We start from the raw sequence: 12299 nt of genomic DNA on the forward strand, positions 1-12299 counted from the left end.
AATGCCGCCATCGAACCGAACAACGAAGGTGAAGGAACTCTTGGAACGAAAGGATGTTCACCCATTTGACTCGCGTGCCCATTTCCCCAACTTAAAACCCATCGAGCACGTCTGCAACGCGTTGAGAGACGTACGTGCTGGTGGAGGAATGGAACGACCTACCTCAACGACTCTCTACCATCCCCGTGGCCAGCATTGAGCACGTTACAAACCATGCATTGCTGTCCGTGTTGATGACAGTCCCTATTATAAACAATGCACTGTCTTTTGGAATTTCCAGGGGACCATCACGAGTTGCAGTGGGTTCGGTGTCATTATTGTCATTGAATAAAAGTGTCATTTCTGTTCGTCTCACTGCGTATTTCTGTCAGTTAGCTTCTGCACTATGATACAGTAGTTCTTTCTATGTGAGATAAGAGCAAGTTTCATCGAGTTACGTTACTTGGCTGTGACTCATCAAACGAAAGTTACTTTCTCCCCTAAGTTTTGCAGGCTAATGAGTGTACATTTACGATCCGACGAATAGGGTGAGCAGTGAACTGTGACTGTTTGCAGGTAACTGCGGGAAACTGTCGTCGCTGACCGCCTGAAAGAGGCTACAGGATGACTAAGGTGGAATTTCTATTTGGTGTGATGAATAGCAGATTACTCTAAATCTAAAAAAGAATGAGAGTCAGTGCAAAAGAGAAGAAAAACTGTCCTCTAACGTACGAAAACAGTATTAGAGGTATATTACTTGACACATTCAAGTCGATGAAACATCTAGGCGTAGTGCTGCAAAGCGATAAAATTAAGGGAAGGTGAATGGTCGACCCCAACTCATTGCATTATAAAGCCGACTTGCGTGGTCGTGAAAATAGAAATAACATTACAAATATGATTCTTACGAAGAAAACTGTGAAAACAAATGCTCCAGACGTGAGTTTCCCGGCAACTCACCAGTAAAACAATGCATCACATGTTTTGACGTCCGGAGATGTATTGTTTCCAGAGTTATGTGAAAGAGAAGCCAGATTTATTTGCTGTCAGTGGTTTGACTAGTTTGATGCGGCCCGCCACAAATTTCTCTCCTGTGCCAATCTTTACATCTCAATAGTGGCAATTTCAACACAAATCCTCAATTATTTGCTGGATGTATACCAGTTTCAATCTCTGTTTGCCACTGCAATTTTTATCCTCTATAGTTCTCTCTAGTACCATGGAAGCTATTCCCTAAAGTCTTAACAGATATTGTATCATTCTGTCTCTTCTTCCTTTCAGTGTTTTCCACATATTCCTTTTTTCTCTGATTCTGCGGGGAACCTCCCCCTTCCTTACGCTATCCAACCTAATTACCCACATTCTGGTCTAGAATCACATCTCTGATGCTTAGATTCTCTTCTGCTCTGGTTTCCTCACAGTCCATGTTTCACGGCCGTACAATCCTATGTTCCAAACGTACATTCTGAGAAGTTCCTTCCTCAAATTAAAGCCTCTGTTTGATACTAGTAGACTTCTCTTGGCCAGGAATGTCCTTTTTGCTAGTACTAGCCTCCTTTTTATGTCATCTTTGCACCGACCATTATAGTTTATTTTACTGCCTAGGTAGCAGAATTCCTTCAGCTACCTTCATCAACTCTCACGACAGTTACCATGCGTTGGTCATAGTAGGCAACGCTTGCGCGCTTCGTAGCAGCCACGCTGAAACATCAAGTATAACCAGACCGCTAGAATGCACACCGAGAGATGCGGACGTCCCGGTACCGCGTCAAGCATCAGCAAGAGGCCGCTGGCCGCACTACAACATATTTGAAATGTTAGTGTGGAAGGGATCCGTTGTTATGACTGAAAATGTTTTACAATGTAATCCTCGCCCTGTTTCACGATATCAACAACGGTCCTTTTTTCTGCCACATTCTTTACGCGGGATTTCTGTTCTTTAAGGAATCGGAGGTTTACTGGTGTCACTCATAAGCTAAAAGAAGGGATTCAAAAGTTATGAACACATATATAGGAAGGGTTCGCGCACCTCGTCCCAGAAGGCGGTTCCGTTGAAGGCATCGAAGTCGCCCGCGGCAGTGAGGTTGGCAGCCGCGCCGTCATCTTCCGCCCCCGCGTAGCATTCGCCGACGGGCGCGCTGGCGTTGTCTCCACCGCCGGCCTGCAGTGTCTCGTTGAGGTCGCGGGGCTGCACCATGGCCACGATGGCGATGTTGATGGCGACGCGCAGCATGTAGTTGGTGAAGAAGCCGAAGAAGCCCACCACGCAGAGCACGGCTCGCGCCGGCACCGCCTCCCGAGCCCGCCTCGCCGCCCCCAGCGCCCGCCGCCACCGCAGCCCGGCAGCAGCTGCCGACAGCACACACACTCTCCAGCAGGGCTACTCGACAACACCTGCAAAGGACTACAGTGTAATGCAAAGCTTAACCTTCACAATACCAACGCATCTGTTATCAGGGGTTGGGGGAGGTACTTTATGACCAATGACGAAAAAACGTAAAAAAATTAAATTTGTTATTTGTTGTTGATAAAATTAACAATACACTTTTTTAAGGGGGGCTGATGTGTTATTAGGGTGCAGGACATGAAAATATCATTCAGCACCCTGTTAGTAACGTCAACACATTTTTAGTAATGTGTCCTGCCAAGGGAGTGGGGAGGGGGTTTAGTTTATGCTCACCCTAAAAAACTTCAGACAGTGCAAATTTCGTTGAGTTTTCTTGACTTTACTCACAATATACTTTATAAACATACATTGCTCTTTCATTAAAGTCCTATACCGAATGGGGTTGGGGGAGGTACTTTATGCCCAACGGAAAAAAATGAAAAAAATTAAATTCGTTAATTGTTGTTGATTATATTAAAATATACTTTTTAAGGGGGTGCCGATGTGTTATTAGGGTGCAGAACATGAAAACATCATTCAGCACACTTTTAGGAACGTCAACACGTTTTCATTAATGTGTCCTAGCAAGGGAGGCGGGAGGGGGATTACTTTATGCTCACTCTAAAAAAGTTCAGTCCGTCCAAAATGCGTTGATTTTTGATGACTTTACTCACAATATTTTTTCTAAAGATCTATTGATATTTCATTAAAGTCCTGAACCTGGCGCTATGCAATATGACGTTCATTGGGAAAAGTGACATCTGCCACTGAGAATTTTTAGGTTAAGTTTAACTGAAAAGTTTAAAACTTTTATCGAATGAAATAGAAGAATTCGTTAGAAACAATAAACATGTCTTTTAAAGATCTAAAATGTAAAATAACTGACTCGTTTACAATATTTTCAAAAAGTGGGCGCGAAGCATTCCTCCTCCCTCTCCCCCCCTCCCTCCCCCACACCGCCTTGGTATTGCAAGGGTTAATCATAATACTTTTTTAAACGAATCTAACGCACTCAAACGAGATATCTACAGATTGACTCGCTGAGGATGAAATCAGTGATGATGTACTGACATGGTATAGTATCAGTGCAAGCAGCTCGGATGTGCTTATATCTAATAAATAAGTCGTGACTGTTGAAGATTCAAGCCAGACCGAGGCTCGGTTCTGGATTTAGTGCTGTGAGAAAAATCACTTTTCTTAAGTGGGAATGGTAAAATCTTTATTGTTACAAGTTTCATAAATCTTCTTTTTCTCCATATCCTAAATTAAATTTTGTTACTTCAGAAAACTAAAATCTTTTCTTTTAAATACTAAAATCTCGGTTCATTCGAAACCAAAATCGTGCTTCCTTTTCTTCTTAAAAAAATTGAGAATATGCAGCGATAAAATCTTATTTCTCCAAAAGAAAGAAAGAAAAAAAGAAAAGAAAAGAAAAAAGTTTGTTTTTTGGTGAGGAACTGAAACTATGTTGTACGTAAAATTAAGACAAATTTCGACAAAATTTTCTATTTATTGAGCCACATCATTGTAAATTACAAAAACAGCTAAATTGCCGACTTTTCGAGTGACTTCTGCGGTCGTCTTCAGGGCAGTTCACTGCTGTATACTCGTGAACCGCTCTAAAGAAGACAGCAGCAAGTCGCTCGACGGCCCAATACCCAAAATTATTTTATCCAAAATAACACCAGCCGTGGAACCGTATGAACTAACATTTGTTTATATATTGGGGATTAAGAAGACGCTTCAGTTGCATTTAATCATTTTATTATCAGATCTTAACCGGTTTCTTGGCACTGAAAATCACATCCTCAGGTGGCATCCGCATAATAATGAATCACGAAATAGTAACAGATCCTAAAATATCCTTTAATATCAAAAAATTTTAAAGAACTTTTAAGTACACGTAAAAGGCAGAATATTTTAGTTACATAAATGTCATAAGAGTTAAGTATCCCGGAACATAGAAGCCAATATTCGTTTTCAGACCAAGCTAATAAACCACTAAATGGTGGTACGTCAATCAATGAAAATCAGCCGGACGTAGGGATCCAAGTCCAAAATGGTCGGTCGAGACTAACAATTGACTGGCGTGATGTAGTGTGTTTAGTCTCCACCGCCCATTTTGGACTTCGATCCCTATGTCCGCCCCATTTTGATTCATTGACGTACCGCCATTTAGCGCTTTATTAATTTCGTCTGACAACGAATGTTCGGTTCGATGTTCCGGGCCACTTACCCCTTATGACAAAGTTAGATGAGTATTGTTTTCTCTGTTTTACGTGTTTTAAACGTTCTTCAAAATTTTTCATGGTAGTGGTATTTTAGGGATTGTTACTCTTTCATCTTTCATTATTATGCAGATTTCACCTCATGATGTGGTTTTCAGTGCCACGAAACCGGTTGAGGTCCGATGATAAAAAGATTATACACCGCTGAAGCGGCTTCTTAATCACCGAGATGGTTATTAACAGCTGTGGTGCTCTGGTCTACAAGCTTTTATGTTTATTTATAACAAAAGCGGCCACTGGACTTGCCGCAGTGGTAACACCGGTTCCCGTCAGATCACCGAAGTTAAGCGCTGCCGGGCTGGGCTAGCACTTGGATGGGTGACCATCCGGTCTGCCGGGCGCTGTTGACAAGCTGGGTGCACTCAGCCCTTTGAGCCAAACTAAGTTGCTACTTGATTGAGAAGTGTCGGCCCCGGTCTCGTAATCTGACATACGGCGGGGAGAGCGGTGCGCTGACCATATGCCCCTCCATATCCACATCCAGTGACAGTTGTGGGCTAAGGATGACACGCCGGCCAGTCGGTACCTTTGGACCTTCATGGCCTGTACGGGAGGAGTTCAGTTTTCAGTTTTTATAACAAAAGCATCTACGATAGTATGTGAAAATTAATTAACGTTAGGGCATACTAAGTTTTAAATCTCTCACACGGTGATATGTACAATCTGCTAATCATTCGTCGTTGAGGTAGAGAATTACGTACGAAATTGTTGAAACCGTAATTCATTAGGATGCGGGTTTCATATGCTACAAATTTAACATATTTCTATACTGTAGAAGTTTCTTGTTTTAAATTATAAAAATATATAATTTTCAAGAACCTATGCGTAATTGTTACTTTAGCTTAGGAAATTGGTTAATTAAGTCACTTAATATTACTGATAATCGTCGCAAGTATCGTCCTTGCCCAGTTCCGTATTATTATTTTGCGACCTGAAATTAATCTGTGGTACAAGGTTTGAACTGTTCTGCATTGTCTCTAGTAAGGGGTATTCCTTACGTTCACATCACGGAATTTTTCTACTCTTTGATATCTTTTTTGTAACTGTATCATGCCTTATGAAAATTGTTTTTGTATCTGGTTTGAGGTCGCTAATATTTATCCAGACAGTCTGCCAGTTTATACTAATGTAATTACCTTCAATCGGATTTGAATTTTTCTCTTCTTCTCAAATACTCGTAAATATTTCTGGTGTTGAGGTCCTCCGGTGTTTCACGCTGCTTAGTTGAAAATAACACGACCGCTCTTTTAACCGCTCTTTTCACAGTTATCGTATCGATATCTGTTGGAGCAGTATTTCCTATCGACCCAAATCTACTGAGTAGAATTTTCATTACTGTGCTGTGAACTGCGTCATTATCTTACTGGTTCGGTTAGTACACAAAATAGTGTATTGTGATTTAACCTCTTTGGTACCTAACCCCGGTCAGTGCATTACAAAGCTATAATTGGAAACTGGGATCTTAAAGACAGTTTTTCACCAGACAAATCAGTATACAGTGATTATCATCTATACAGCTGTATTCTTTCGGATCGGTACTAACGCGGCGATGCGGAACATCTTACTAAGCACCATCTGTCAGTGAACAGCGTCCTTTCTACTCGATCGAAAGTACGGTGTTTATATTTCTGCACGTTGCTCGAATTGTATTAACTCTGTGATCTCAGCTCTTAAAGCCCCGTGGGTGCGGCATTAGAAACATTATTGTCTCATTTTATCCACTTTCTGTAACCATGTTATTTATTTTCTGTCATAATTCGGACCCACTAGCATGATCTTCGATTTATTCTCATTCAGTGCGGCCCCTTTAATGGGAATATAGTTGGTGATTATTTTTCGTGCCGCTTCATTCTTCGTGTTCATTATGACGTTGATGTAAGCGAGTGAGACATAAGGTTTTTACGATATAAGTGTAGTTGCCGTCTAATCGTGCGCAGTAATACTTCGTAACAGTTCTACGCTTATTGTATATGACTTCAAAAGAGAGCCATCCCTGGCGTACAGATTTATTTATCGGGACGGCTGTCAAATAATTTTAAATGTGCATTTTTGTACGACCTCTTAACAAAGTCGCACAGAAATCCATTTTTCGCTTTGTTCGTTCCAAAAATTTGTGGTTTCATCAGTCAAAGGCATTTTTTTTTAATCTAAAAAGTCAAACTGTATTTTTGTGGTCGCACAACGGTATGATGTCTTTGGATTCGAGTAGAGCATTTGTCATGATATACGTGGAATTACTCTCATGTCGTACGTTATTCTGCTCGAAAGTTGAATTGTCTTTCAGTTAACGATCCGATCTATCTGTCTCAAATCCGAGGTAAGAGATGTGATAGGTTTGTATTAGTTCATGGTTTTACAATGCGGCATTTTCGGTTTTAAAACTTGCAGCCCCGCCGAGAACTGAGATGAATGTTACATATCCGTTATTATATCACTGTACTTCCGCATTAACGCCACCTTCGACGTCCCATAAAATCACATGAAATTCTGTTACTAAGCCATCGAAACTAGCCTATTTATACCTGGATGACTTTGTAACTGTTTTAACCTACTCTTCAATTTTTACATTTGATGGAAAATCGTCGATGTCATTTCTGTTACTCCAAGGTAATATTGTTGTCTAGCAATGACTGTCCAGCCGCTTGCATATATATCCGTGTTATATTGTGCGAAAGAGATGTATTTGCTCTGAGCGCAGCAGATGTTCACTATCTCTCTCGTCTTGAAAGGAGAACACCAACTTTTGCTCGTCTATAAATATTACTGAGGTTGTTTCTTCTGTCAATTCCGGTAGAAACATTGGCTTTATTGTTGTTCCCTCCAAAGTTTGCCGAAGATGACTAGTGATTTTTGTTCTGGTTCTGTTTGTGCTAACAACGCTTTCTTTTATTATTGTAAGAGTCATGGGGCATAAGAATTAATGCAGTAATGAGTGTCTTACAAAGTATACTTCAGCGTGAGCATGTTTAATCTGGTAATTCCTAGTCTGTGGTTTAGCATACTGCGTGAACACATTGCGTCCAGGTCTCTTTTACCCCTTGGTACAGATGTACGTCTCCCAGATGTGGTGTTAATCAGCAGACTCCTTTCCCCTATATTATGTTCCATTAAGTGGAAAATACAGTGACCTGAATTATATATGCACCACATTGCGCACTCGAAGATAGTCTCGCCAAAATCTTTCTTCGCATGAATCTCGTCTAACCAAGTTGTCGAAATATTTGATGCACTCGTAAACTGCACAACATAATTAAACGGTCACTTTTTCGAAACCCCGTAATTGTCTTCTATCGAGAAGCATAAGTTTGAAATGTGTCTCAAAAGTGGGTACAGCTTTCCTCTAATAGTGGCACAAAAGCATGGCGCCCTACGATGTGCCCTTGAAACAACAAGGTGTAATCACATACGAAAAAAAGGTCAGAGCTCAGATATTGATATGGAGTATAAGGTGGGTTAATGCTGTCACATTGGCACCAAATTCCACCAAAATTCTGCTCAAATTCACCCCGTGGATGTGTCACGTCTTACGTACGTTTAAACCCTTCTTTTGACACCACTGCTAAAGAGGTCAAAACTCCAACGCCGAGCGTTCAATTCACGTGATCTTTTATGGGTGGCCGGGAAAAACATTGCAGACACACTACCGCTCAGATCCAACACGAAAAGGCCTTCGTGAGTGGCATAGGTGCCTCAATGAAATAACCTCCTCCCTTGTGGCGGTGATTCCCACACATTTCTAGGTCAAAAGTGACAATTTGCAGTGCGAAGAGTAACAGGACGACGTTCTCGACAACCTTTGGCACTGCTGACACTCTCGGACTATTCAACCCTACTCTAAGGACATTGTGGGCCAGCAGCATCATTGAACGTGATCGTACACCTTTGAAGTGCAGTACGACGGCAAGTTTTGCTCTGATGTACAGGGTGGAACCACTAAGGACCGTTCAAAACCATTCGACGAAATCTGAAAGTGATCCGAAGCAGCAATGGGTGCATATGTTTTTTCAGGCCTCCTGTTTCGCCCCACCTGACCTGATCACAGATGGGTGCAGTAATGACATACGCGTGAATAAAACGGTAAAGAGTGACTCTAGGATCATCCAGTCGAGAATCATCCTTGGTGTCTCCTGCTCACCTTTGTTGACCATCTGAAAAATGTAATTGTACACACAGAACCCATCACGAGAGTCCTCGGTGCCTGCAGGCAAGCTACGCTACTTCCTCTACTAGACCGTCCGGAATTGGAAGGGTGTCGAAGGGTGTGCCTTTCTGCAAGTGCCAAGACTTAGTCAATTGTTGCCTCTGTTGGGCACATTTTTAAAGTGCTCAACAGAGGCGAATGGGTGGCACCAAGGTTGTTACTGAACTGTAGCGTCTTAGAAGTATCCTTTGTGCTTTTATTCATACTTATATCAAAGTCACAAACCTCTTTGATCACGCCACAGAAAAGTGCGAGACAAGAGGGCTGAAAAAGGATAAGCACCCACTGCAGCGTTGGATAGCGTTCAAACTTTATCGAATGGTTTTCAGTGGTGCCTAACGTTTCCACCCTGTACACCAGAGCGAAAACTGTTGCACTACACTTCAGAGGGGTGTGGTCACGTTCAGTGGTATTCCTCCCCCACAATTTTGCTTAGAACTGGGTGTCAGTAGCGTCAAAGGTTATCAAGAACGTCGTTCTGCTGTTCGTCACACAGTGAATAGTCGTTTTCGACCGCGAAATGTGTGGTAGTCAACGCCCCGAGAGAAGGACTGGTTTCACTGACGACATTTATGCCACCCCCTAGGCCATTTCATCTTGATTCTGGGCTGTGGTATGTCTAAAATGTTTTCCTCGGCTACCTTTAAGAAATCGGAGTCATTTCAAGACTCCGCGTCGCGGTTCTGCCCTTCATTGCAGAGACGTCAAAAGAAGGGGTGAAATATGCGTAGGATGGAGTGTAACGATCTCCCCACGACGTCAAACGTCCACGGTGGCGCCGAGCATAAAAGTGGTGAAATTTAAAAAGTTTTCAATGGTACTGTTGTTGATTAGATCTGTATATGCAGCTTCGTGTGCTAAGGTGTAATTATGTCCACTCACTTTTATCAAGGCCCACATGGTCGAAATTGCAATATTAGATTTTTAAAATAAATAGTTTTACAGATAAAACACAACCGCAGTGACATTTACAAAATTTTGTCAGCTGCTAGCGAGAAGTTAACCTTGGTTTTCGATTGAGATTTCTCGACTTTCCAAGGTCTCAAAAACTTTTCATTTTGCAGGAACTTTACAACTAGACTACTAGGCCCACCAACGAAGTATAGATGAAAAATATTGTTTCTCATGCAAATCGCGTATTTTGAATTAAAAATACGGATTTTCGCGGCATTCTTTCTCGTATTCAAAGTTGACTACCAGGCCACTTGGTGCGCTGCTGTCGTTTTCTGTTTCCGTATCGTAACATGGATTTTGTAATTCTTATACTTTGGTATTCTGTGAATGACCGTCTTCAGCTCAGACATCGACTGCTGCGCACGGAATACACGTTAGCAATGTTCTCGCGAGTTAGAAAGCGCGTTGACATATGTGACAAGCAACTTTTAGACTGTATTCCCTTGGGGAGAAGACTGAATGTCACATGGTTCATGCATAATTAATTATATTCTTCTGTGTATCATGAGCTGTGTTTTGAATTGAAATAATTGAGATTTAACGATTCTATTTAACATGCCATGTGATCATGTTATGGAGATAAAAATAAGGGTGATGGCGCTACAGACTTAATGTGTACCTTGTTTGAAGCCGCTATTTTAGGTACCCTAAAAGTTAGGAATCAATTGCTTGCATAGAGATTGTTTACGACTGCTTTTTTGTTCTTGGTTTCTGTCGTTTGCACGCTACAGGTTTTAAATAGTAAATATCACAGTGCTTACGCCAATAACTTAGTGTCAAGAAGACGCTTTCAGACGTTTTTGTGGTATTAAATGCGTATTTGATCCAGTAAGAAGAGGCATTTGTCCTCGTAAATGTAACTTTCTTTTTGTTTTAGCATTTCACATAACGAGGGAGGAAAGTATGTGATGTGAAAAAGATGCTTTCGTAATCTATTTAAATTCTCTTTTACTGCATTTGAATCGATAGCTGATAAAGTTAGAATCACGAAAACAACGCTTGTTTACTTGCTGCTACTGATTCTTAGTCGTTACATTTTCAACTTTCAAATCGTATGCACAACACGTTTGATGTTCACATTTGCAAAAATGCTTACCTATGTTTTCTCTGTTAACCCATAAAAGTGTACAACGAGGAAAGAAATATGCGAGCCAGGCTATCATGACTTGTGGATGTCAACAAAGTTAAAGATATTTGGAATATTGAAGGAACCGAACTGCATATTTCCATGAAGGACGGAGTTCTTGCTTCATTAGACTGTCAGTGCACCAATGCCACTGAAGGTTACACATTTTCTCACTATGAAAGGTTATCTATGAATTGTCAGACAGTTTGTGACCAATAATAGCAAACAACCATAAATTCAGTTTTGAAAGTATATTCAAGTAATATACAGTTCAATAAATTTCACAAATAGCTGTTCTGATGATATTAATGAGCATTTAAACTAACCTCCTATATTAATTAGTACAAAAGATTACACTGTGAATAAAGGAATGGTATCAATGGCCTAGACCCGGCAAAATGGATATTTTGCTTCAACAAGTATGTAACACTTTTTTTAGGATTTATAGCCTAACCTTTGTAACATGTACATGCTTCGCTGCTAAGGACCGGTATACACGTCCCGCTAAGCCATTGTCCAGACACTGTGGACATACATGCGCGCCCCGCTTTCTATTTTCTACAGTACCATGGACGTCTGTATACGTCCTGAGCCACCGACCTCTTACTGTTGTGGACGAGTTACTCCCATATCACGACGTGTAAATAAATTTCGAGTATTTATCATATCGTTTAAGAGATATAAAGATTGTTATGACCACATGATTTGCGATGCGCGCGGGCGTGAATGAGTGCGTCGTCCGATACTTTCATTTGATATAAAACCTAATACTCGAGAACGATATGAGATATCGTTCTGCTCCAAATTTTAAATAAAATTTCAGTATCTTATCTACGTTTCATTCACTGCAATGTATGAGGTAAAATCAACCATACGCAACGTTTAAGCAATACGTGTTTACCTTTGCAAACTCTTTAAAATGTCTTGCAATGTTTTACTTAATTTCATGCAGTGTGGTATCTATGACGGATAACGAAAAGAAATTCAGTTCTCTGTCGAGTGAAGGTATCAGACAGTGAGATGTACAAAAATCTTTTTTTTTTTTACTGAGTAGTTTTCGAAAAATCGGATGATAAGTGTTTCATATCTGCCGCAACTATATGTCTCAGCACAGGAACCAGCCTTTGACGAGTAGTACAGCCGTAACAAAAGCCGCCCTCAGCATGGAATGCAGAGAGCACGCCTGTAACAGCGAAAGTTTTATACAGGTGTTTCATACATATATTAATAATGATTTAATTAATAGCATGTAGCTTCACACTTGGTTTTCACACTAAATTAATGTATCTTTTTAAAAGCAGCCTTCTTACTTCAATTCCCAGAATATTTCTTTCCAGGACCTCTCTCCGTCAGTTTTTCAGGAAT

General features: G+C 40.9%; 1 protein-coding gene across 1 annotated transcript in view; it reads right to left on the reverse strand.

Annotated features, from left to right (window-relative positions):
* LOC126159823 (sialin-like) overlaps positions 1-12299 on the reverse strand; it is a 425200-nt gene that overhangs the window by 160089 nt on the left and 252812 nt on the right. Inside the window, exon 3 of the mRNA XM_049916634.1 lies at positions 2009-2328. Within this exon, the coding sequence (XP_049772591.1) occupies positions 2009-2328 (320 nt within the window). The remainder of the gene's footprint in view (positions 1-2008; positions 2329-12299) is intronic.

The sequence above is a fragment of the Schistocerca cancellata genome, chromosome 2 (assembly GCF_023864275.1).
Source record: "Schistocerca cancellata isolate TAMUIC-IGC-003103 chromosome 2, iqSchCanc2.1, whole genome shotgun sequence".
NCBI classification, from domain to species: domain Eukaryota; kingdom Metazoa; phylum Arthropoda; class Insecta; order Orthoptera; family Acrididae; genus Schistocerca; species Schistocerca cancellata.